Source organism: Sander vitreus, chromosome 9 (genome assembly GCF_031162955.1).
Source record: "Sander vitreus isolate 19-12246 chromosome 9, sanVit1, whole genome shotgun sequence".
Taxonomy (NCBI): Eukaryota; Metazoa; Chordata; class Actinopteri; order Perciformes; family Percidae; genus Sander; species Sander vitreus.
In genome coordinates this window covers 21,461,451-21,489,446 of record NC_135863.1, presented here as the reverse complement: position 1 = coordinate 21,489,446, position 27,996 = coordinate 21,461,451, and the positions used below count along the sequence as shown (strand labels likewise).

The following is a 27,996-nucleotide window of genomic DNA, read 5'->3' as shown; positions in this document are numbered from 1 at the left end:
TCCACAGAAGACAGGACTGACTGACTGACTGCACACAGCAGAGCGTGAGGCCGTTCACTGCTTCACTGCCCCGTGCTCACTGACACACACATTCGCTGACTGCCGCTCACTCTGACACACACAGACACACTCTCACTGCCTTTCTCTCTCCCTCTCACTCTGTCGCAAACACACACCGGCTCTCTCCCTCCCATACTCGCTCACTCCCTCTCTTTCTCTCTCCCTCTCTCTTTCTCTCAGTATCACACACACTCACACATACACACACATACACGCACACAGTCAGTTACCAACCCTCATTCAACTCCCTCTCAGCCACGGGTCAGCAGCTCAGACAGGCATCGCAAGGTGCACACACACACACACACACACACACACACACACACACACACACACACACACACACACACACACACACACTATACTATACTTGAACACACACTCAAACAAAATACACATATCCGTACACACAAAGACAAACACACACTCACTCTCTCACACACACACACACACACACACACACACACACACACACACACAAATGCGCATCCTCATACAGCCCAGGACTTGATATGTGGTACGGGAAAAGAAGACCTCAGTCCAAGGAGGAGAACAAACAGAGAAACAAGGAGCGACACTAAAGAGGAACTTTTAAAGGTGGATTTCATTAATTACAACACTTCATGAAAGGATCGGACCAATAGAATCAAAGACTGAAGACAAGACAAGACAAGACTGATGATGATGTTGCTGTAGGAAAGGCCTGCTATCAGCCCAAAGTAGAGATTGGTCATCTGTGACATCCAGAGGATTAGTGAGTGCCATTTCCCTCCCTTCTCTCTTCAGGACTCCCACCCTCTTGTCATCTCTCCACTGGGACATCTCCCCATCATCAGCATGCCTACAGCTTGCACAAGGTGCACCTTGGGAGTCTGACCCACCATGTGCAGATGGACGCCGTCCGTAGCTCATCTCTGTCCTAAACCTGCCCTTGGCACCACCACTACTGCCTCTGCCGGTTGTCCTCTCCCCCTATCCAGTGCAGCCTCCCTTTGCCTGGCATGCTTCACCCTGCTCCTGGTCACCGCTGGCACCGCCACAGGGGCCTGTCCTCCTGGGGTTGGACATGAACCCCTTCAGGTGCTGGCGAGTGGCATCAACTGTTCATGGACGTTGGAAAGGCACACTCGCAGTTACAATCACCTAGAGGGTGACGTCCGACTGCGGCGACTTTACTCTGCCAACAAGTTCTTCCTCTGTATTGACAAAACAGGCAAGGTGGACGGCACTCGGCGGAAAAACTTCGCAGACAGTAAGTGCACCTAAGTTCTATATCTCACATGTGTGTTGAATGTCACAGAGAGGACAGGATGCCCTTTGATGTTATTCTTTATTTTTATGGCTGGACTTTCTTATCTGTTCACTTTTATAGCAGTTCATAGGGATATCCTGTGGTTCTATCACTGCTGGGCTATTTGGGTTGTGTTTAGAGCGTGAGAGCCGTGTTGCTAGGTAAGAAGGGAATACCCTAGTGTGGATTTAAGAATACTCATGGGACAGTTGGCACGAGAAGGCTGACTTGAGGAGAGACATTGAGCATCAGTTGGCGATGCAAACTGGGCTTCAGTTTCACAGGGGATTAACTTGTCAAAACTGTGACGAAAGTGCATCAATTGTAAGTAGCAGGTGTAAACGGAAACACATTCCTCCGACAAATGCAAACACGGATTCATGTGTATCGTTCACAGTTTGATTTTGATTAAACCTTTCTATAGAGTCTGTGGCTCTCCACACAATCACGCCTCTTAGCACCTTCTCAGACGGCTGCAGTTCCAGATAGACCCAGATTATTCTGCCTAAACTGTGGTTCAAGGACACCTGGGAAAAAAGTTGTTTGTGTCCAACAATGGGTGTCTTTCAGATGCTTGACCAGGTCAGATGAGCCGACTCTGGTCATGATCTGACCTCCTTCTCCATTAGTCACTGGCTGACTGACTGGATAGCCCTGAGAGACGGTTATGCCTTTGCCGGTAATATTTATGCATTTGGTCGTTAATGCCTTTTTATACAAGTGTGTGAGTCAGAGTTTTTCCATACAGCTACTGGAGGCTGGAGCAGCTGCTGCGTCCAGCTAACAGGCCAGCCAGTCTGTTGCCACTGTTTCAATAAGCTGCAAGCTGCAGACTGGATGACATTTGTTAACCTGTCGGGATTAGTCACCTGGCAGAATGTTTTGAAACCACACACACTGGTAGAAATTCAAGTTGAGATGAATTATTACTGTGTTAAATTTTGGACCTGTGGGCTCCAAGTTGGGACATCATTCTTTCAAATTAGTGGTAATATATGTCAGTTACCATAATAAAATATTACTCCCAAGCTTTGCTTGAATTTGACACTGGGAGAGTGGTAGCAACACAAGGGAGTTTGAATTAGTATTCAGAATCTTTGGAAAGTAGCAAAAGTTATGGCTGAGGATTTGTGAAATTCATGCTTTTTCTTGCCATAGTCATGTCATTAATATTTAAGTGGTTGCAGTAACTCTCTAATGAAAAAAATGCAGTCCCCTTAAATGTAATGTCCTCATACACTTTAGACATCATCCTCTCATTTCTTTTGGTGGAAAGAACGATTCTATCTGTTCGCTCACACAGAGCGAGGGTGTGTACCTGCACCCTGAGCTGAGCACAGCGCCAAAGCGGTCATGTAGACCTTGTGGTCAGTCTGTGGTTGCGCCTCACAATGGGGCAGATCTGGTTTAAGGCCATTTTGAGGTCTCACTCTGCTTCTGTGTGAGGCTACCGTTACTGCCATCACATACGGAGGCTTTCAATCAGACTTAGAGCCCCCTGACCCAGACATTTTCTTGATACTGATACTGGTGGCCATGCTATAGATTAAAGTGGCAGGACAAGCAGGACGTTGTGCATATTTAATGACAAGAGCAGTGATGCGGATACTACAGTACAACATAGGCATAAGTCTCACACAGGAAAGAGGACACATTTCCTTATAGGATTTTTTTCAATACTTTTGAAATAATAGCTTTGAGACATGTGCATAAGTGCTTGCTCAAACACATGCATACTCACACAGAAAAATACAACTTTGTCATTGATCCTGGACCGTTAATTACTTGGTGATATCAGATCGTGCGTCGACTGTCATATAATATCCACATTCCTCCATTGTTTTGTGCAAGATTAACCTACCGTAGCTGAGCTCAGGACTGTCCTGAGCCATGCATGGAGCTTCCACGAGTGCTGGCCAGCAGTCTGGCCGACCCCTCCTCTGTCCTCTGTGTTGACCTTATACTCTTGTCGACACAGCTATATTGCCCCGACAGCTCTGCCTGCTACACCCAGGCCCTCACCTCCACCCCACTCAGTTTTTCCAGCCCCAACTCCCAACTCTCAGGTGCAAAAACAGTTGGAATTAGTCAACAGCTCTCTGCTAATTGAGGTTGGAAAATATTGTATCAATCCCAGTGGAGAAGGGGCATGGAACAGCTGAGGGACGAGGCGAGAGAGGGAGAAAGACTGACTTAGCGAGAGGAAAGAGCTGGACAGGGTTAAAGGGAGATACATAAATGCATTTCTGTTTATCAGACTTGCCTTCCAGTTCATAAGGTATTATCTACTGGTATGACATTCAAAAATATGGTACAGCAGTCATTAAAATGCCCATTCAAATGTTATTAAATTATAGATATGAGTAATGAAATTCAAAACACACAGGTCAGGCTGAAAATGTATCATATCCATTTCCAAAGTGTTCTGAGAAAAATCCTGCCCTAAGGAGCACACATGAGGAAATACACACACACACACACACACACACACACACACACACACACACACACACACACACACACACACACACACACACACACACACACACACACAGTACAGTTTCAGCTATCCATTCCTGAAGCTTGTTTTCAGAATCAACTTGACTATGCACGTTAACCAAACCAGAGAGATAGAAATCTGACAAGATACGTGACTTGACTATTATCTGACTACAGCGGGTGAAACGACTCGCTCTAAATATAGATCCACCTACATACTACTATCATCTAAGTTTCTAAAAATAACTTGTCGAAATAGCCACGAGAGGAGACAAAGTACAGGACTTTGAGGGACCGAAGGGGAAGGCCTCCACATGTTTTTCTTTTGACCTATGGCAAAGCTGAAAATGATGAGGGGAAAAACACACCCAAGTGTTTACAAAAGCTCCAGAGGCAGGTACGCATCATATCCTGTCCTGGGTCATCGGTCATAGCCTGCTAATTAGACAGTGCTACAGCACAACAGCTGTGTGGGCACGCCCAGCAACCAAAATCATGGTCAATTGCAACAGCAGATTTTAAAACTAAGTAGAGTAGTATGGAATAGAGAGTAGAGTACAGGGGGGGGGCTTCATGTAGAATCATGGAAGTTAAATAAAGTTACTGTAATGCATGCAGGCTAATTTAATTTTATCACAAGCCTGTTTTCTGTTTTACAAATTCCTAGCTGTTTTTTTGCCATGCCACACTGCATTTATTTTATTTTATGTTTAATTTTTTCATCTTATTTTAATGTATGGACTGTTAAACTTTGGGTGTGTGTGGCTGAATACATCAAAGGTTTGTGCAGCCTCCTGGTAGTGACAGCGCATTCACCCTTAGGAAATAAGGTCACCTCACCACGCAGCTATAATCGCCGAAGTCACTGCGGCCAGTCTCCCTTTGCCTCTACAGCCGTGCAACTCTCTCAGCCAGGGTGTGTGTTGTGTTTACCAAATTCCCCTTGGTGTGCAACATCTTGGTGTTTGATGTGAGAGTTTTCCTAGTTTATGAGTGTATTTGACTTGGATGGGACCCATGGGAAGAAAATCTTCCACCCTACTGAAATATGTTGTGGAAATTATTCAAACTTGTTTTAGACAGGGGAAACTGTCACTCGCCAAGGAGAGACTGAGTTGAATTTGAAATGGGAAAAGACAGGGCGAGTGCTGCAGACAGATGACTAAATCTAAATCCAAACCTGAAGACGCATTTTTACTCTCTTGCTTTTAACTCCTTTAATTCCTTTTTTTTTTTTAAGATTCAGAGCTATGAACTCAACTCAACTTTTGCTTATTTTTTTGTATTTGCAAATTTTGTTCCATTGTTGTTTTATTCTATGTTACATTATTTGACTTTACCTTTGCCTAACTATATTCATGGAACTTTGCACACTTGATTATGTATCTTTAAGGCATACTGTTTCTGCCTTCCCTGCTCTACCTGTAAAGCACTTTGGGTCAACTGTTGTTCGTTTAAATGTGCTATACAAATAAAATGACTTGACTTGACTTGACCTAAAAGGATTGACCAGTTCGATAGCTATGGCAGTGATGAACGTTTGCAAGAAATGAAGATGAGAGTGAGGAAGAGTTACTCTACCGGAATGTGAATTTCTTGTGTATAAAATTCTTCATATTTGAATGTATGGGTAAACTGAACTTAAGTGTAGTAAATACTGGTTCAATCATGCATCATACTCAGGAAATACTATCATTATGTACTGTACCAGTCAAGAACAGTCATATACAATGAAGAACTCACTATTGTAATATATTACAACAGATATTTTTAATTGGAGATGAAATACTCAAACAAAGCCCTAAACGTTTTAAATTAACATAAAGTCAGACTCAAAGACACCACTATTCTCCATCATCATCATCTCATGTGTTATCTAGGATGTGATTTTGGGACAATGGCATACACATGCCAAAGCGACAGACATTACAAATTGTCTGCTGCTCGCTGTCTGCCATTTTAAAGGTGTAAGAAAGTTAATTCTGTCCTGGCCATTATACATCCTTACCATGACTCACCATTAATTGTGGTGGAGCTCAGACGGGGACGTGTGACTGGATCAACAGAACCGGGGCTGGAAGGGCTAAAGAGGGAAGCACCTGGCCGAAGGAAGTGCTTTGGTGTTTTGAATCGGGAGAATACACATGTTAATGAGGCTAGGAGAAGGGCTGGGGCGTGCTCTGCTCAGTATTGAGGTGGAAATTAAAGGCTAAAGGAGTGCTGGAGCGTTTCCCGTTGCTCATTAGGCATTATGTAAGGTTTCCCCTGGGTCGCCTCAACTGAGAGGGGATTCGTGGACATTTTGGATGCCAACAGGAGGGTAAAATCCCACGCATCATGCATTTATTATCCCTTCAATAAGGACAGTGCATGGCCTCAGCCTGTGGTAGACAAATGAAAATCGACACTTTGCCAGCTGTTCCGGGTATCAAGAGGCTGAAAGCTAAATAAAACATCACTGCCACACGCGTGCATGTTAAACATGCATGTTAAATCTCTCTCTTAGACACACACACACACACACACACACACACACACACACACACACACACACACACACACACACACACACTCTCTCTCTATCACTGTCCTGGGAACATTGCAGGACAAGAGTGTCAGTGTCACCCTAATTAGCCTAGGATCCTTGGTTTCTGCCACCAGGGTTTGATATCATGAATGGGCTCTAGAAATGTAGCAATTAGTAGCTAACAACCTTTAGCAGTCTGGCTCCGGCTCCTCTCTGAGATTTACTGGGTTCATCAGCAGGTTTATAGAGTCTGACTTTGGCTCCAGCAGCCAATTCCTTTATAGCATCCCACAGCTCTGGACATCCTGTGGGTGTGAGGGGAACACAAAAGAGAAGACTTCACAGTGCCAGTAACCAGCTACTTGGATCTTAAAGCCATTGATAAAAAGGTTGTGAAAAGCTTCTTAAAAACAGAGAATGATACTGAATACAAGGTTCAAGTTTATCAATTTCTAAATACTTATCTGAACATCAGAAAATGATTAAAGATTTTAATAGAGCGAGATTGAGAATCGACTCCATATATTCTTTGGACCAGAAAAAATAACCGTTATACCATAATTTCCCGTATTTTTCCCATGAACATCTGTTGCCATCCAAAAGCTACTCCCTCAATGATTTAGGTGCTTTATACATCATTGTAATGAGCCACAATTAATTACAGTATGGCAATGCAACATTGAACATGTTCTCAGCCAGGCAGTACATTTTTAAAATGGGAGTAAAGCGTTTGGCCTTTTCCTCAATGAGAACACATTAGCACTGTTATTACTGTGTGTGCTTTTTGTGTGAAAGGTGTAAAATGAGTATTAATTAGATCAGATGGGAACAGTCGGCCAGCTAGTCTTACTCATGCAGCACCACATGTTTGAAATCATTCGCCAAAGGAAATGTTTGTGACCAGCCGCCACTCACATCTCGGACCCTACATTCACACACACACACACACACACACACACACACACACACACACACACACACACACACACACACACACACACACACACACACACACACACACACACACACACACACACACATACACACACATGCACTGACGTAATCAGCCCATTGAGTCTGGGGAGACAGGTCTTGCTTCAACTTTAGATAGACCAAGGCAGATTAATGGTTTTGTTTTGACCCTTCCAATAAAGCCTCTCACCTCCCTGCTTGAACTGAGCCAGACATCATGTCTTGGAAGGCATTTTACCACTGGCTCAAGAATAAAGAAGCTGAAAGAGAACCCCTGCTAGACATGGGGAAAAAACAACTTGGCATCCCTAAATACAGCTACGGCTGACTGGCTAAAGCTACAGGAGTTAAAAGGTGTTCAGATTTAACCTAACATCACAAGGAGTCCTAGCCTAGGAAGCAATAATATCAGGAATGTAATGCACCTGCTGCCCTGAAGACAGATATCCCTCCCTGTAGGATTTGGTCCATATCATAAAGGAAGCAATAAGAAGCAGTAAAATCTGATGCTTGTTTCTTATAGGTGACATTCAGGTAAATATGGGGCTCCCCAACATTACTAGATTTTAATCTCAGCCACACACTTACTATGTACACACCCAAACAGAGCAACCACAATCTGCCCATCAATCTGTGTAGCTAAATATTGACTTGCAGTCAGGCAATCAAGTGGAAATATGTTTACTCTTGACACCTCTGTGGAGAAATGGTGCTGCATCACACTGAGGATCATAACTGGAAATGACATATTTACTTTATTTTACAGATCACACTCATCTGTGCAGCAACAAAGATACTGAGCACCAGAAAGCGTGCAGTGAGCCAACATGTCATATCATGTCGACATTATGTCATGTATTTCTGCGTGAGTTACGATTTTAAAGAGCAGTTTTAACTGCTCTGTGAGGCTGTAAACAGATGATGGTGCTACAGTAGAAGACAAGTCAGGAGATCACCAAAGTCAGTAGAATTCATACTCTGGGCACCATGAATGTATACACAAAAGTTATTGAGACATTTCACTCAAAAACAAAAATGGTACCATAAGAAAACACTCGACCAAAAGTCAGGGGATCCCCAACATCCGTAGGATTTATTCTCTGGGGACCCTAAATATGTGTACAAACTTTAATGACAATCCATCTGATAGTTTTTGACATATTTCAGTCCAAAGTGGGGAACCGACAGACATTGCCATCCATAAAGACGCGCCGCTAGATTGGCAAGTTTATAAGATCGTATGATACCATGATATGTAAATCAAACTGAAGAGCCAGTGATAAATAACTGTGACTGTTTTATACAGATGAAAGTAGAATATAAGTGCTCCAAATCTGCAGTTCAAGGTGTTAAGAATGATCACATAGTATTTTTTTGAATTTCAATCGCAAACCCCAATGTAAACCTAGAGTACATTCATTCTACATTCCTGTTGCAGTCCATAAAGTACTAATACTAATACTAATACTAATACATGGGTCACAATGTAGAAATTCAGACTATATGGATTGACACCTATCTCAAATTGGACCTTAAACTGATTCTCTTTTTTTTTTATCATTGGATTTAATTGATTCTTATGTGAGTGTGTTTAAAAATCACATGTTCGTTATATTTTGGTTTGCCTTGATTTAGATTTGGATAGACAATTTTATGAAAGCAAACAAATAATCGTTGAGATTTTGTTCCATTCAGTTAACAACCTAGGCGCTAAAGCTGCTGTGCCTTGAAAATTGAAGCAGAGAAGTCTCTGTCTGGACTGAATAACCGTGTTGCAAATGCATTTCCTGGAAGTAGGATAATTAATGCAAATGTGGAAGGCTAAAAACAGCGGCTTCGATGCAGGTCTGGGCATACCAACAGGTTGAGACCATACAGCGTCTTCTTTGAGATGCATTACACACATCTACCCGTACCTGCTTTTTATCTCTAAGGCCATTTCGCTAAATGAACACGAGCAGGATGTAAGTATCGTGTCAGGGCTCTTTGAATGTGTGTGTACATTTTAGAAAGCATGGGCCTGTGTTTATACTTGTGCCATTGCAGGAGCATGAAGTGGACCCTAAACTGAAAAAGATGTGTTTCCTCTCCCTAATGGCTAATATGAACCAGACCTTACCTTGCACTCAATTCAGACGCATACGTGTGTGTGTGTGTGTGTGTGTGTGTGTGTGTGTGTGTGTGTGTGTGTGTGTGTGTGTGCGTGCGTGCGTGCGTGCGTGCATGCTGAAATTTTCTCGTCTGGAAGGCCATGCTCCTCATTAGAACACAGAGGGTGGCACAAAGCATTGCAGTGATAAAGCTGAAGTAGGACAGTACAATCCACACTATGCATCAGGCTACTCCTGTATGGACACTAAGATCTTTGTCATGAATGCAGCTTCCTTCTTGCTGAACGGTTACTACACATTTCATCTATCACTATCCCTCTCTCACTCTCTCTCTCTCTCTCTCTCTCTCCCTCTCTCTCTCTCTCTCCTGCTGGCTCCATTTCCCCCCCCTCTCCTCCCCTGCAGTGGATAGGATTGGGGTCAGGGCCCTTTGGCCAGTGGAGCAAGTGACAGCTCTGACAGGGCCCTGATTTCACTCTTGTGCCTTCTGTCACCTCCTTGTATGCCCATCTCATTTTAATAATGTAAATTTGGGGCAGGCTCAGGCCACAGAGAATATTATGTGTCCTGGTGCTCACTCACTGGAACCTCGCTGCACTTCTGAGCCACACATGCACACACTTACAGTTGGTAATATTCTCCAAACTAACTTGGATTTTGTGAGTTTTCAGACCACTGTACAGAACTACCAGCAAAAAAACTGTGGCCTGTTTGTTTAATGGTTTCCAGGAAAGATGAAGGAGCTGACGTGATTGACAAAGTCCTGAGAACAACTAGAAAACATACAGGGAGGGACTCAGATTAAACAAAGAATGGTCATAATTGAAGCAGCAGAGGCCAAGATATCCTATGTATGGGTAAAGATCCAAAAACACAGGATCCTACATTTCGTATAATGCAACTATATTCTGTATTTCATTAGACCCGCCCTGCCTCCTACATGCCCACTTCTTTCAATTATCACAACTTCAATTTGTAATGTATGCTTTCTGTTAAAATATGTAAGTCTCAAGCCTGAGGTGAGATATGACATTATTTTCAAACTTTTTAACTTCTCCCACCACAGAAGACATTATACGACATTCACAGGCTGAGAAGTACTCCTCATGCCTAGTAAAATTAGCTTCATGTGTACAATTGGTAAAGTGCCCCTTTAAAAGTAATGTTCATTGACAGTGTTTCACAATATCCATAATACGTTTACGTAACAGACAACTTCAGGAGATGTGAGGCATCCATGTTTCTCCACTTTCAGAAAATTACTGAAAAGTTTCCCAATCATGATCATGATCTGGAGTTTCACACGAATGCTATTTACAAGTCGGGAAATCATTATAATGATAACTTGGATATGGAGCCAGCCTGTGCAATCATCACCTACGAGGTCTGAGTTCATTTTGCTGAAGTGGAATGTAAAATAAGTGGCTCACTTGGCTCACTCTAATCTAATCTAAAAATAAAACTGTATTTGCCAATGTAGGCACAGATTCGCTGTGGTTAAAACTGACAGGGAATGCTGGTTTGGCTCAGATACGAATGCTCTTCAATAGCTACCAGGGAAGATGAAGGTAGGAAACTGTAAACAAGGCCTTTGTTTTGTCCTGATTATGTTTCCACTCAGGGTGGCTGAGTCTGGTCTGGACAGCCAACCAAACCAGCCACAGATGCAACACACCAGCTTACTACAATTTAGTGGCACAGGAGAATGACCTCAGTCTAATGTGGATCCCTCCATCCCAGCCGCCCCTCCCAGGGTACCAAAGTGCAGGAAACTGCAGAAGCCGTGAGTCACAAAGCTCTCGGCGGGCAGATCTGTTCGTAACTATCTGTGAAGCCTTTGATAGCCTGCTGTTCGCTTGTTACGGATGTGATGCATGATTTAGAGGTAGTTTGCCCTCCTTGATTAAAGAAAAGGCCTCTCGGTCGGTAGGATTGCGGCCACTCAGTACCACACAGACACAGACGAGTACACCGTGGGCTTCGTTAACCTTTTTCACCTCTGCTATCCCTCAGCCTCACTACACCAACCTTTCACCCCACCACTCGCCCACTCCCTCAGGTTGTCCTCTAGTGTTACCTTTTCTGGCAGACTTTCCCCCACCATGCTGGTAATTTGGGGGTTTGATCAGCGGAGGGTCTTTTCCCTCTGATTCAGCCTCCTGGAGGTCCCTAATGAACTGATTGATGTTCCATTACATACAATCACAGCTTAGCATGTCCAAGGAAGTCAGTGTTCAGTGGTATAACTACCATGGAGTGCATGCTGACAGGACATGCAAATGCACTACATCACTGTTTGATAAAGGGTGTGTGTGTGTGTGTGTGTGTGTGTGTGTGTGTGTGTGTGTGTGTGTGTGTGTGTGTGTGTGTGTGTGTGTGTGTGTGTGTGTGTGTGTGTGTGTGTGTGTGTGTGTGTGTGTGGTAGAAGAGTACCAGTACTGCTTCAATCTTTGACCTGAGCTTTTTCATAGTTTTTCACTAAAGTCTTGTCTTTGCACTCACATGCAGTGCCCGTTAGTATTACTTTTGCAGTTTCATTGACTGTATGAGCAGTGTTTTTTTAACATACAGCTGCCACCCCAGACAGATTTATCCAGATGTGGGTGGTAATTCTGGAGCATTGGGTCAGTCTGTCTGGGGATAAATCAGACAGACTAATCTGTCCTGTGAAGGGATGGAGGGTAATTGGTCACATTTGACCCCCGGCCTTGCGGACTGTGGGAACGCAGGCTTTATCTATCAGCGGTAATTGGCTAATGAAACACTTCCGCAACTTCTCCACTAGATTGTCATCCACCGGTTGGGATTGGGTGAGGCATGTGTGTGTGTGTATTTCTGTGAGTGTGGCCGGCACAAGTGGCCAAGAGGCATGTGTGTGTGGGGGCGAGAGTGTGTGCGAGAAGTCTAGAGAAAAGAAAATGGCAGGATGCGGAACACCCAGTGGCCATCTCCAAAACGTTATCAACAGCATCGGTCTCATGACGCCTGCAGCATACTGATACATTGACAGAACACACATAAAGGTTGTGTGGTTGCCATTACAATTTAAATTTAGGTTTAAAGTAGAAATGGTTAATGTGATTCAAATGAAATCTTTGGCCCGAAGCAGGGCTTTTTGTGTGGCGCTTACTGAGTGTAGTGTTTGCAGAATGTAAATCATACTCTCAATACCGCGGTCGATATGACACAGCTTTGTTTCGTATTTTATTGAATTTTGCTCATGTTTTACAGTATAGCTGTTTTGTGTGATCCGTTATCTGGGCAAAGCCATGCCCACATCAATCGAAAGACAGGAAAACCCGGGTGGGGAGAGTGAGTTGTGGGGGTGGGTGGAGGGGTACTAAAAAAAAAAGGTTTAAGTTACGGTGGTGAGACATTGTCTCTGAGGTCCCATCAAGTGAGCCATTCATAGATGCAGGCCTACCAGTATGTGGAGCCAGGAGACACTCCGATAGAGTGGGGCCCAGGGTGGCCTTGTCTTTTTGTCCCAAGCTGACCCCTGCTCTCCCGCCTGGCCTCTGCGCCCCTCACCTGGCCTGTCCCAGCGCACTAGTAACAGGATACCTGTAATTTGCTCTAATGGCCTTTGAAAGACCTGGCTGGGCTAATCCCTGGAGTACTTCTCCCAGCAGCACCATATAAAAGGGTGGGGGTAACAGGGCAAAGTGTGAGTCCTGAAAGAGGACCGGCCTCTGGATTGTGTGTGAGAGAATGTCACCCCTTGCGGCCGGGGCTGGGGCCGGGGGAGTTCGGGAGTCAGCTTTCAGCGGATCACCACCATGTGGTTTGTTCACAGGCTCAAAAAAACTGGGCCCAGCTTGTAGAGAAGAAGATTGTCTCTGCTTTACACCTCCCTCAGTGGCTCAGTCTGGCAGGCAGGGGGAACTGGCCCACGACCAGCCTGCACAACACTTTTGAGAGAGTGCACTTTAAATTGTTTCCAGATTTCCTTTTGTGATTTGTGCGAAGGTATTTCTTCATGGATGACATTTGCTTATTCAATAACAGAAGAGAGTAATATCCCCAGTACTGCAGAGCTGCAAGAAGAGCAGAAATAAGGAGGGAATAGTTTGACGAAGTTAAAGCAAAGCAGCCCCTGACTTCGGTCAAGGGGACGCAACATTCATGGAGATGGGCGAGAACATTATACAGGAGGTGATGTTACATTGTCAGGTATTATAATGGAGGATCTTCCCTCCGGCAGCAACCTTGGTGAATGCCATACATTTTCTGAAATACTTTGTACGTGCCAGTTACAAGCAAAGCTAGTAATAATAATAATAATAATAATAATTATAAAAAATAATAAAACCATTGCTAAACAAAAGGCACTGGCTATTGAAAATTGACTGAGATTAAAAAGACAGGAGAAAAAAAATCTTATCAGTCTCATCTTGACTCCCATCCCTCCAGAGATTTTAATGGAATGTGGGAACAGCAAGTGATATGTGGGCAGGGAAGACCAGCCCTCTGCCAGTCTTTTCTCTCCTTTCTTCTTGTCCTTTCTATCCATCGTCCCTGTTTCTTTGATGGGTGGGCCACATGCAAGGAAATGTACTCACAAAAATACACAACACATGCAGACCAGTTTTTCCTGTGTCCTACTTCTTGAAGGTATATAGGACAATGTCACATTAAAATGGCAGCACACATGCACACGGTGTGTACAGATTGATTTAGAGAGTGACAGCATGTTTAGATCTGTGAAGGTTCAAGTGTGTGAAAAAAGAAAGGTGCAAAAATAATGCCATTTCTTATTTCCCTCGTTGTTACTTAAATTATGTACTTTATAAATTCTGTTTGATCAAACATGAGTCGAGTTGAAGGATTCCTAACTGTCCAGGAATCCAGAGCTAAATTAGGCAAGAGAAACACTGTTCAGACTTCCAGACAGTCTGAGCTCATTTGAGGAACTGAATAACTTGGCATGTTGGCTTGAAATGTGCTGCTTTGACTAACATGTGGCAGATGATGAGAGCGAGGGCTGTTAAGTTCATTTCTCTAGTGTCTTGGAGATTTTTTTCTATTTTTACTTTGTACCTTGTTGTATAAATCTCGCTGCTATTGCAAAAAAAGTGACAAAAACCTGAGATTTGTAACTGCAGGCTGTGTGTGTGTGTGTGTGTGTGTGTGTGTGTGTGTGTGTGTGTGTGTGTGTGTGTGTGTGTGTGTGTTCTTTCCAGCCCGGCTCAGCTTGAAGCAGACATATCTCATAGCTGTTGGTAAGGGATGAATAAATCATCCCAGTCCTGTGAGAATTAATAGGTATGATGCATGTCCGGAGACCCGTTGCAGACAGGCCGGTAGGGAGGGAGAGGAGGGGTGACCCAGGCAGAGAGAGAACCAGTCTAAGAAAGAGAGACCAAAGAGGTACGACAGAGGAGAAGTGAGGGACAGACGGGCGGTGAAAGGCAAGCTGGCAGATGGGAGACAGGAGGAAGGAGAAAAAAGACAGGTACAGTTTGATGGAAGGGAGGGAGGTACAGCCTGTAGACCAACAGCTGCTCTGCTCTGCAACAGAGAGCCACGCACACACACACACACACACACACACACACACACACACACACACACACACACACACACACACACACACACACACACACACACACACACACACACACACACACACACACACACCAAAGCACAAATCCTCTGATGGAACAGTAGAGCTCTCAGAGTGGGAGTCGCAGCTCCTTTAAAGAGACTGTACATTTTATATTGCAGGCATTGCGTCATATATTTAGAGCCTGATCAGATTTATTCAAACAAAAATAAATGTCATCATTTCATCACTATGTATGAAACGTTATGGACATTGACTCAACTAGAGTGTTTACAGTAATGAAAGGGAAATCCTGACAGACCCTATAAGTATAACCTTATTTTCAGAATGAAGAGCATAACATAGCTTTCCCTGCATGTAACCAAAACATAAATATGGACCTGAAACCCCCTAAAAGCTGTGTAAAAACTGAACTAGATAAAATCATTTAAATTGGAGAGTAAACAAAGTAGATAAAAAAAATGTGCAACTGCTTATAAATTGACTTTGGTAATATTAGAGTACAAATAGTAATTCAGTTAAAGAAAACCTTATTCATAATATCATTTACATAAGATATAAGGCATAAAATCATTGTGGCACTCCAATCAGTCAGGTCAAAGCAGGTACTTTTGCCTATAAAAGCAGATGTAAAACACCTGCTCCGACGTTTCTGCCTGGAGAGCAGTTCAGTCCCAAAACACCACGTCTCTTTTCAACGTTACTGTTGACGTTTTAAAAATACAAGTGTGCATAAAAGCACACAGCTGACCACCAAGTTAGAGATGTCCTTTACACTGACGTGGCTGCAGGAGAAACACCCAGTGCATGCTGGTAGAAGGCGCACACAGCTGCGGGAGTGAATGCAATATTATGCAACAGGAGAAGAAAATATAATATACTCTACTTCTTTAGAGGATTTTTTTTAAACACTTGGGTTGTGCTTTTCCCCATATATCTATTAGTTATTGCAAGGATTTGCATTAGACTACATAGCAATGACCGTTTAAACCCACATTGGCCCCCTCAGCATTGGAAATAGCCATTTAGGGAATTCCAAACCATGTGCGAATCAAAGGCTGTATGGGGTGGATTTGTCCCAGGGGTCAAAAGTTTGGTTGATAAAGTATACTTTACCAGGAGAGACTCTCAGTCATCCACTGAAGTCTTGGTTCATCAGGAGGATCATGTTTACTCTTGCCTTTGACTCAGTTTGGGTGTGTTTTGTATATGTGTTGTGATTCGACTCCATCCTCAGGTTTCAACTAATCTAGAGTCTGTGTGGGGCTGTTCAGGGCTGTTCCTGTCTGTGCCTCCCTGACCCGACCTGTGTGATATGAGAAGGGCATGTAGCTAAATATGCAAAAAGACCATCCATATACCCTCATAAAACCAAAAATAATCTTTGTTTGCTTTCAAGTGGTGCTACAGTTAGTCCCAGTCACACCAATAAAGCTTCCTAAAGACCTTAAAATAAAAGAAGGTCGCTGTAGCTCAACTGTCATTGTAAATTCTAGTATGTATTAAACTGTTCACCTTCACAACAAACATGGCAGGGCTGCTTACAATAAAATGATTGCCCAGTGTAAGAGAGTGGAATATAGAATAATATTCAAATTCCAAACTATTTCAGTCCAACACACTGTGTTTCCTCTAAGTTATCTCTCTGTCTCGGCAGCACAGCAAATTGAAGATCAGCTTTCATTTTACCCACTCACTGCAATGAGATCATCATTGACCCAGTATCACGTGCCACACAGGAGAGACATCAGCGTACTGTGCATTGTTCTTTAATTCGCACAGCTAATTCACTATATCAGACCCAGTTTAAATTCATTGCAACATTTCTTTTATTATATCTGTCAGACAGAGCATGTTAGATGAAGCCAGAGCAGTGGCCATGCTCACTGAATGCCCTCAGAGCCACTGGCTCAGAAGCAGTGATTGTTGTGGTGACACACCACTTGCCTTGAATTTGATCAGTCACCACATGCTAAGGGCCATAATCACAATCATCAGTTTTTTTGTGGCTCAACGTTATGTTGTCAGGGCATAAACAATGGCCTCTGCTCCAAATCAATGTCATAACTATGCTTTATGGACTATTAAATGAAAGGGCTGAGTGCAATCGTTGCTTGTGATCCTTGGCTGCCTTTCAGACTGCAGGTAAAACTGGCCCATTGCAAGTAAAACAAATCTCTTCTTGCTTGGCAGCATATGCAGAAAAGTCACATGACAGTTGAAATTGTTGGGTGGTGGCACTTTATATGTGGTATGGTCACACACATGACACTGGCCTAAGCCTCCTTCTGGCTGCATCCCTCTGCCACAGTATCTTTCTCCAAGAACTCATTTTGTTTGCATGCCATTGTAGTCTCAACACAATGAATCGTACTAAAGGGGATAACAGTGCACCCTCATAGGCAGTCATGGCTCTTCGTTCGCTTTTTAGTTATTCAATTGTGACGTCGTCTGACAAAATCAACATTAATGCAGGTGTATGATGATAGCTGCGCTGTCTGCGCTTTTCGGCTATATTGAAATATCATTTTTACACGGAGAAAGTTATAGGTATAAAGCGAACGGTCTCTTAACTTTGATGCCACACAGCCCCCGACCCTCACTGGTCAGTTTACATAATCGTTTTGCAACACTTTTCCCTGTACACACTGACACCCAAGTGTTATAAGATGCATCCCCGCTGGAGACCATTTTTGGAAAGCTCAGTTTTGTGGTAAGAAAAACATCCTTTTAGTGGGGACAACGGGCTAAAGCAAAGAAAAAAAAGATTTTTAATTGAAAGCGAATTACAGTGTGGACGCACTCAAGAGAGAAGTTCAAACCTCGCCTACTGTCACACCTCGACACACCTGGCCAATCGCTGCATAAATTGGGTTTAATTGTCGGATTGTCTGTTTCAGAAAGTTCAAAAAATTGTAGGATGCAGCCAGACACAATTCCAACGTTGGATTACGGGTTAGATGATCCGACAAGCACTTTGTTTGAAGCAAACTGAGGCCTCCTGTGAAGGAAGTTTTTAGTGGAGGGAATCAGAGCTCAAACGTTTTTGAAATACTGCCTCTGTGCAAGCAACACTGAAAGCGACATGTTGTCCAATTTATCCAACTGTATTTGAAAGCATATCAAATGAATGACAGGTTAACTGGCTTTCGCTGCATATCAATGTACACACAACATCACACACAAAGGCATTAGTGAGAGAAGCTTCTATTTGATTTATTTGTCTGCAGAGTGCAACTTCTTTTGAACATACAGCTCAGTGGTTCTTCAAAAAGCAATACAACGTAAATTGTACTATGGTGTCCACAAGCCAAAGTTTGGCAAATATATTAGAATATAATTGTTTTGTGGTGAAAACATTTTAAAAAAGATTGTGCACAGGTTACACATTTCCCTCTAGAATTAGACATACAAAACCATCCTTCTCCACTCCAAGTCCTTGGCAATAATTGGTTGGTTTGTATTTTACTGTACATTCAAGGGTTAATGTTTCCATATCACACCACCTGTGACGGCCTCCATAGAGTGCCTGTTCTCATGGTAATCTCTCAAGGTGTTTAAAGCAATAGTGAGTGATGCAGCCTTTGTCAGCGCCGATACACACAGGCGACCGCTTTGCCCACTACCAGACCCATCGAGAGGGTCATGGCAGATCAAAGGTGCTGGTCACAGCCATTAGGCCCAGCAGCCCAGACCCGACATGAAAAGCTTGTGTTGTGAAAAGGAGGGCAGAAGGAAAAAAACAACAGGGCCCTCTTCGTTTAAAAAGCAAGCAAACTGTGAAATAATTGAAAAGGTGTGTCAATCAAGAGCAGGAGCGCAGCGGGAACTCTAAGATTCCCAGGCTCTGCTCTGGTCGAGCACTGAGCCATGGAGGGCTGCTCAAGGGGGCAACCCAAGAAATTAAAGACCTGGGAAAAGGAACAAAAAGAAGACAGGAGGAAAGGAGCAGAAAATTCTCTTTTTCTCACTCTCTCTTTGCTCAGTCTTTCAATCTTTTCTGCTTTAAATGTGTGATGAAAGGAACCATTTTGCCACACTTTGTAGAGCTCCATTCAGACCGCTGGGTCATTAATAAGATCTTGTCTAGCTCTTCACCTCTCAGGTGAGTAACAAAGACTTGTTCGGGAGAGCAGCCATTGGAAGCGCCTGCCCCCCCCCCCCAATCTTATAACCACCACCTTCTCCCTGTACTCGCTTCCTCCTCCTCCCCCATACCATGAGTCTGACAAAAGGGAACCCCGTGAGAGTGTCTCTCTCTCTCCTTTCTGCCTTTTTTTTTTTCGAAGTCAGAAAAGGCTTGAATGATCTGACGTTGGGCTAACGTCCAAAAAATGGGGCACGGAAAGAAAAGAAAGAGTAAAAAAAAAAAGACTTGGTAAAAGACTTTTTCTATGCTTTTAAAAATCCCATAGAGGAGACATAAATGGAAAGTCCACAGTTGACTAGACACGTATAGTGCAGGATTTGCTTGTAATGGCAGCTTGAGCTTATTGACAGTCCCAGCCAAAACATGTCAAAGGTTAAGAGATCTTGCCAATTGCAAGTGGGAAGCCAAAAGCACCTTTTTCATGAGCTCAATAGGGCCATCGGTTGATACTTGCTCAGCAGAACACGGAGAAGGAGGGACCTTCAGTTTCCAATGCAACCCAGGAACAAAGAATGAATTTGTCTCCATTGTTTCTTTCCCTTCTTTCTAATTGTGATATTGTTCAAAAGATTTGAAACTGTTTTTGAATGAAAATTAGTCACAATTCCAAAATACTTGATTTGAGTGATTCATTTTCTCTAAACATACTACTTACTATTCAGTCAACTATTACACTAGAATAATGATAATGTCATTAGATATTCCGGCCTGTTTGTGTAGATAGTTTTTAACAATTGACATTGGACCATATGTTACAAAACAGGGTTTATTAAAGAGAGGATAACCCCCCACACTGCACTTAAAAATGTAAGACATATTCAGAGGCGGGACATATTCAGCCAATCTATATTTAAGTTGGTTTGCATGGGGCTAAAAAGTCATACCAAATTGTTTAAGGATTTCTAAAGAACCGCCAATAATCAAATCTCTGGAAGATTTTTTTTTTAAAAAGGCTTTTAAACAAAATGTAACAGTTTCAGTCAAAAAGGTATGCTTCTAGCAAACTGTATCAATATTACAGCACATTTATAAACTCAGCAGACAGCCATTCCTTCCATCTAGTAGGTGACCTTTGGATTTCAACAGTTAGGAAAACCCTCTAATAGCTTGAAATACCTCACTCTGATTTCTCAGGCTTTGAACACAATGGAGTGACTTTTCAAAGGGGGGACTGTGAGTTATATGGATCTAAATGGTCTTTATAGATGTGTGGTCAAGCGTCCACAGCCCAAGTGATTCCTCAAGAAAATGTGAAATCCCCATTTCATGTCCTCAGATCTTTTGTGTCTGCTGGCTGCTACACCCACATGTATGAATAAAATGACATGTAGGGTACCAATGAGACCAGAGGAGAGAAAGGACAACACAAACTTTGTGACAGATAATAGCCAGTAGACTCCTCAAATATTAAACTTCTATTTATTTAAGTAATAAAGTAACTAGTAATAAAGTTTTTTTATTCTAATTTGAACATTTAAAACCTGATTCTTCACTGTTCACTGACAACTCTTTACAACGTTTCAGATGTGACAAACATCTATCCAACACACTTATGTACAGTGTCTGGAATTCAAACCAGCAAATACCAATACAGATGAGACCGGAGGCGAGAAAGGGCAACACAAACTTTGCGACAGATATTAGCCAGTATACTTCTCAAACTTTAAACTCTTATTTATTAATTAAAATAAGTAATAAAGTTACTAGTATAAAAAAAAAAGTTATTTTTTCCAATTTTAAACGTTCAAAAGCAGATTTTTTACTGTTCACTGACAACTCATTGCAATGTCTCAGATGTGACAAACATCCCTCCAACACACCTACTGTGCCTGGAACTCAAACCAGCAAATTATGGCAATATCTTCTGGCACCACTTTCAGGCACCAGCAGTTTTCATTGGCCTGGACTAATCCCCCATAAATCTTTGCAGTGCTCCAATCACCAGCCGGGTCTCAGCTAATTGCTTATGAGTTCCTTGCACGCTCCAGGTGCCACCGTAGCACACCCTATGTTTCTAAACACCGCTCGTAAAGAGGAGGCTGCCATCAAAGTGTTAATGTTTCCTCGGGGGATCAGAGGCAGTGCAGGAATGATGGGGGTGCAGCTGGGCTTGGTACCTGGATGGACTCGACTCAGGCATCCCCCCCCCCACACTGCAGCTGTGGCGAGCAGAGAGAGGCCTTCATTTACACGGTCCTGTCAGAGAAGAAAGACACTCAACAGGAGTTTGTGTTTGTTTACCTTCCTCTGCCTTTCTTTCCTCCTTTTTACTCTTTGTACTTCTTTGTGTCTGTGCCTAAAGTAGATGACCTCACTTGGTAAGCACGACTGGGGACATTCAGAGCTGGAAAAAAAAGAAGGTTTGAGATAGTTGCGTGTTTAGAATGATGGGAGCAGCAGATGTGTGTTTTTAAGAGTCCTTCAGATGTGCTCTTTGATACCAGCAACAGTAGTCTGATGATATTAGCAGGGGCGCTGTCTAGAGAAGATCGGTTAATAGCACCTTTGTTCGGTATCAGAATAGGGGATTGCGTGTTGTGTTGCTGTCATCTTTACAATGTACATTGTCACAAGATTTTTGGTCGCTGTTATTATTGCTCCTGTCCATGCTGGCTCTAAAGAAATCCTTTCTTAACATGATTACAATGTGATTACAAAATCCACAGTCAGTAAAATTGCATTCTAAAGTTGAGCTGAAACCAATACGAGGCTTTAGTCTGAGTTAATCAAATCAAGTGGGCATCTACCCAATTTCCAGTCTTTGCAGTTCCCTCTTTTTCTTACTGTCCATCCACTTAATGTTAACACGGAAACACTGTCGGATCAAACATAAAGAGACTGATAGTCGCTTCCCATTTTCCAACCGACGGTCAACGTTTGTTTTTTTCATGCGTGATCACGTGACCACAATCCTTCCCAACACTCAAACAAGTACTTATTTTAACGAAAACCACGATCTTTCCCTAAATTTAACCAAATTAATGTTTTGGCCTTAACCAAACCAAACCTAGTGTTGTCACATCATAAAACAGAACAGGTTCTGGCAAGCTTCTATGTGCTATTCTAGAAGGCATTAACAAACAACGTATTTTGTTGTTCAATTTGGAATATAAACATAAAAGTGAACCTACCTTTTAAAGCCTGTTCTAAAACAAATATATAACTCGTTATTTCAAACATATTAAGTCAATCCTTTGTGCAAAGTTCAGCTTTACTGTTCTTTCCAAACTAAATCTGGATTTGCACGAATAAGTAGGTAGAAAAAAACTGCAGTGCAGGCGAAGTAGCACCTGCGTTTATTTTTCATTGCTGGATGGGTTTAGCCAGCGACCTGCTCAGGAAGTCAGTCACTGCCCTGCACAAGACTGGTGGTTGTACCAAAGCAGCTGGGGGTTGGTCAGTTGGCTGGTCAGTGGCCCACTGCTGCTTTTATGACTCCTTCATTTCCTACCAGCTTTGGGTCCCTCTGTCCTTCAGCACCTTGATCTGGTGCTATTTTTACAGCATCTATCCAAAGCCAACAATCCCCTTTTCACAAATATCCTGCAGTGCCTAGCCTTTGAGCAGCGACATTGCATGTTTTCTCTGCACATACTTGGTTTTCAGGGGTGCAAAAAAGAAGATTTCGTGCTCTGATCAGATAGCAGGCCACATCAGGGCGCTTTTGAAGGTGTAAGTGGGCGAATAAAGCAGGACAAAATATCATCCAAAAGAGAGCTTCATCTCCAGCAATTAGCTGCTATTCAGAACCCAGCGGTAAGCCCTCAGGTCATCTCCAAAACATCTCCCTGTCGTAGCCATGACAATGGGTGCGTGCCTTTATTTTTGTATGCAGACAAAAACCAGATCAAGAGTGAGCCACATGGGACTTGTTTGCAATCAGTGCCCAGAGGAAACAATTATCTTGCAAGCTTGCCAGCTTTTTCATGGGGTGAAGTGAGTTGGAGTGGCTGCTTAAGTGGCCAGCAGACACAACTTTGTGTCCCTCACTAAACAACACGGGGCATCATCGAGAAAGGGTTGTCACATCTGGAGTCAGGAGGCTTGAATGGATGCAAGCAGCAACGCAGTATAACATTGTGCAGGCTCAGACACTGTGCATGCGACAGAAGTGTGTGTTACACATTTTATGTAGCTCAGGATGTTGTCTGAGACTGGGGTGCGTAGGTATGTAATATGTTGTTCAATTAAGCTACTATGAGAAAATAATAATAATTTCCCGCCTTTTCTGACATGATCAAATCTTAACCTGTTATTCCAAATGCTCTGAGCTCGACTGGTCTTCTCACAAAGAGAGCTCTCTTGGGCCATTGTGCATGTCCTGTGTATGTGTGTGTTTTTTTCTCTTGTCTTAGGTCCCCCCCCCAACCCCTCAGAGCATATGGCTGTCTGGTATCCTAATCGCTAATGATAGAGTGGCTTTTGATGGGGAAACTCCCAAAGCTAGATGTTTCTAACCCAGACTCTTGTTCCCTCTTTTATTTTCCAGGCCTGATGGAAATCCGATCTGTCAGTGTGGGAGTTGTTGCCATCAAATCTGTCAGCACTGGGCTGTACTTAGCTATGTCCAAGAAAGGCACGCTCTTTGGATCGGTGCGTATACAACCTGGCAACATTGTTTCTGCAGGTCAAGATGGGAGGGCTGGGAAGGGGGGGTGTGGTGAGGGTAAGGGAGGAATATATGTATAGGGGTCCTAAATGAGTGCCTGTACACCCAAACATGTTTGATTCGGCTGAAGTGAAGGGTATCTTCTGGTGGTAAAGTCCAGAGAAAGGTCAGTGTTACAATCAATCATGGCTGTACACCTGCGCCACGGTTGATGATACCTGTAGCTTGAGTTGGCTTGTTCCACTGTCAAAATAAATACCAGAGAAAAGACACCCAACCAGCTATGACAAAGAGCCAGCTGGGCTCCTTTAAAAGTCTTCGCGTGCCATCTGCCAATTGTTGTTTCACACAGCAAGCTTTTAAAAAGTAATCACCTGTCTTTGTTAAATTCCGCCACACATCAGACCTGAGGTGTGTGGTGTCTAGCTCATGTATTTACATCTTGGAAAAAGAGAAATCAGGGGCAAGTAATCAGTCAGCAGCAGTGATAAGAGAAGTGCCTTCAACAAGCTAACACAGTACATAAACAGATCTAAAACCTCCCATAATAAGAAAAAAGGCAGGAGAATCACGCCAGGCTCATACTATCCTGATGCTATCACAGTCAGAGGCTCATTATAGCAGCACGATAACAATCTGGAAAAGGGAATGCAGCTTGTCACTACAATATCTTTCAAGACTCTGACTAACTGATAAGAAGTGGTAACCACCCATGAAAAAGTGGCTTTCCTGACTGTTGGATTACCTTCCCAGATCATATACCTGTAGACAGAGCTCGTAAACTAGATCAGAAAAGAGATACAATGATTTTGATCAAACTTATCATTAATTGTTAATTAAAAAAGGTATTTTTATTTACAACTTTGTCCCTTTTGGTTATTTTGAGTACATTCAGGGTTCTGTTCACCCAAATTATTCTCAATATATTTGGTTTTATGTGTAGTATTATTAGGTATTTTGGAGTTTTAAGCTTTGTTTCTGCAACTGAAACCATTAAAGAATGACATTCAAAAATAGCAACATTTCATTCCAGTAACAATGTCCCAGTTACAGAGGACATTTCACAGACTCAGTTTCAGTTAGAGATCAGTTTTCAGAGATCAGTCCCAATGAAAACCTAACTGAGGTGCCCTGTAGATTATTGCGAGTAACCAGAACATTGATTCTGGAAGCACATGTTGCTTTTGGGTTTTATTTCTTCAATGCTTTGAGCAGAACAAATGGAATTCCACTGACATAAACTGCAGTTGATAGAAAAGATGTTTCAGAACCTCAAAACTATCTGCATGGCTAGACACAAATGCTGTTTTATTGCAATTTGGGTGAACCAACCATTTCATTCAAGACTAAAAACAAATAAACAATGCAAAAACTACAAACACCTGGGAAATCTGTTACTGCAATAACAGACATTAACCTTTGTGCACTTCTTGCAAACTGGCCTAGTATAGCACAGCAAGAATAGCAGTTAGCCATTAACTTTTCCCTTATCTGTTATAGCCTCTTTAACCTCTCTGTCTTCCTCCCTCTGATCACAGGTGAAGTACAACCCGAGCTGCAAGTTCAAGGAGCGCATTGAGGAGAACGGCTACAACACGTACGCCTCCCTCCGTTGGAAGCATGGCGGCAGGCAGATGTTTGTTTCGCTGAACGGGCGGGGGAAGCCACGGCGAGGTCACAAGGCTCGACGAAGACACCCATCCACTCATTTCCTGCCCATGCTCCCCTCCTAGCTGCCCAAGTCTGAACTCTGACCGGCAACTGGCTGGCTCGCCTGCCTCCTCACACTAGTGTTGATCTAGTCGTGACGGCAATCTTTATTTTTGTTACTCCATTTCTCCTGTCACATAAATGTACATTTGTTGAGGGTTGTAACATTTGTAGAGTTAGTATAATATGTACTTTTAAGTTATTTTCTCCATTTCCTAATGATGTTCAGTAAGACGGTAAATATGCAGTAGAATTATACTATCTCCAGGCATCTGTCTGGCTACAGTATTTTTCTGTGTGTCTGAACTGCATGTAAAGCGGTGTTTGGGTGACTTTAGGTGGCTGTGAGAGGACTGAAAAGGGACAGAAAGGCTTGGAAACAACAAAGCCTTGGTTTGTTATTTAGCTTATTTAGATGATCAGCTAAATAGGAACAGAAGCATCTGGTACAGCAGAAATTACATTTTGATTTTAAGTATCGCTATTAAAACATAAAAGAAGCAACTTTGAAATAGCTACAAATCAGGGCCATAGCTACCGTAAAGGAACAGTGACGTGCTCTGTATTTTTAGTGGATTGGGGTCACACTCTACAATTCACCTTTTATAATGTGTTAAACATATTTCTCATCTTCAGCACATGTGGACCACCATTTCACATTTGAAAAATTCCCATATTGAATGATTTTCGGTTGTCTTACGTGGGAAAACTATAACGTTAAATGCAAAAAAATAAGCATTTAATATTACATGTGCAACACCATTTCACATATGATAAATTCACAGGGTACATGGTTTATCACACGTGAAACAGCATTTCACTGAATTCACATATAGGGTTTCACATTTCACTATTTTTGTAAGGCTAAGGAGTACTTTTAGGCCAACAAAAGTAAATACATGAATAATAAAAAAATTATTTCTCCAGCAAAATTTAATTTATGGGCAGGGCTTATATAATTAAAATACAACATGAGAAATCCAAATAATTAATGAACAATTGGGGGCGACTTGGACTTATGACCCTCAGTATTTCTAAAAATATTGCCTATGGCCCTGCTACAAATCCAACATTTTACTGTTGCTTGGGATATATTATACTGACACTACTGGATAAGAGACACTGACTTGCACCTGAACTGTACAGTACAGAGAAGATGAAAATCTCTACTGACTCAGACACATTGATACATGTACTTTTCTGCCTGTATATGTCTACGTATGACAAGGAATTAACAGAAACTAAGCTAACTACTGGGATAATATGCTGGATTTACTGAGATGACCTTTTTATGTTTGTGCATGCTTCTGTTGGACTGCTTCTCCCAACAACCCACAGCTAATAGATTAGGAATCAGTATCAGAAAAAAATGCATTGTGTCTCATCTAGTCGCTGATTCTTGGTCCTTAGTTCAGTCGTGAAATAATAACATATGTTTTGAGTCATTTAATGCATTATAGCAGCCATAGCAGATGTCACATAGCAGCAACTTCATTAATTTTGTACACAGTAGTAAATGGTTATTACATACTGCCTCTCTGTTAAGTCTTGCTAACATTTTCTCAACAACAAGGCTGTTGCTAATAGAACATTTAATATATTTAAAACATTTTGTACTCTTTAACTGTTGGAAGTTGATGTTTATTGTAATTGTTGACTTTTTGTGTTGGATTGTAGTCATACTGTTAAAAAAAGAAGGGAAAAAAGTATTCGTATTCAAGTCCATATTCAGCTCATTTTGTATGGTACTGGGTATCGGTACATTTGTGTTCCACTTATCATAAACAGCTGTCAGCTATAGGCCAGTAATAGTAGTTTGTATATAAGGCCAAAGTCTCAGAACAAACTGTCTTTAGATTCATTTCAGCAAAATAAAATCATTTGAGTGCCTTGGTCCATGCTGAGTTAGGTAAACGTCAATAAAAAATGTGGATAAATCACGAGACATGGCTCACTTCCTAAGGCTAGCAAGCCTTTTTAAAATCACGTCTCAAAAATTATGAAGTTCAAAAATGGCATTTTAATGTTCTGCATGGCACTGATTGTTAAGTGTTTGTAACATCTCCATCTAAGCTCTCCGACATAATCCCCCTCCTCATCATAATCATGACAAAACTCACAGCAGGAGAGGCGTTGATGTGGAGGACCTCCCCGTGCCTGATGAAAGATCCGCGGTTATGAACTATGCACCCGAGCATCGAGGTCATTTACACACAGACGAGCCCTCCAGTGGCACAGGAGGCTACTCGTCTTTTCAGTGAACAGAAAGGAGAGTCAGGGATGAATAGTGGCTCTTTGGGGTGAATAAAGGCCAACCTTTCAGACTGTCATAATGTGAGATTACTGTGACGGGGTACATGTCTGGTCAGAATGGCGTGAAGTCACACTGTAGCTCAGCTCCAAAGGTCTGGGTGCAGCACACAAATATCAGTATGGGGGGTCTGGCAGTACTGTTGCCATGCAAATGTCTTTGTCCTCAGCTGTGCACCCTTGAGGGATTG

At 42.5% G+C, this 27,996-nt stretch overlaps 1 protein-coding gene across 1 annotated transcript; it reads left to right on the top strand.

Annotated features, from left to right (window-relative positions):
• Positions 1–9: 9 nt before the first annotated feature.
• fgf22 (fibroblast growth factor 22) lies at positions 10–27,054 on the top strand. The gene is made up of 3 exons (XM_078259264.1): positions 10–1,312; positions 23,666–23,769; positions 25,324–27,054. The coding sequence occupies exons 1-3, from the start codon at positions 943–945 to the stop codon at positions 25,516–25,518; spliced, it is 669 nt and encodes a 222-aa protein (XP_078115390.1). The 5' UTR covers positions 10–942; the 3' UTR covers positions 25,519–27,054.
• Positions 27,055–27,996: the final 942 nt, after the last annotated feature.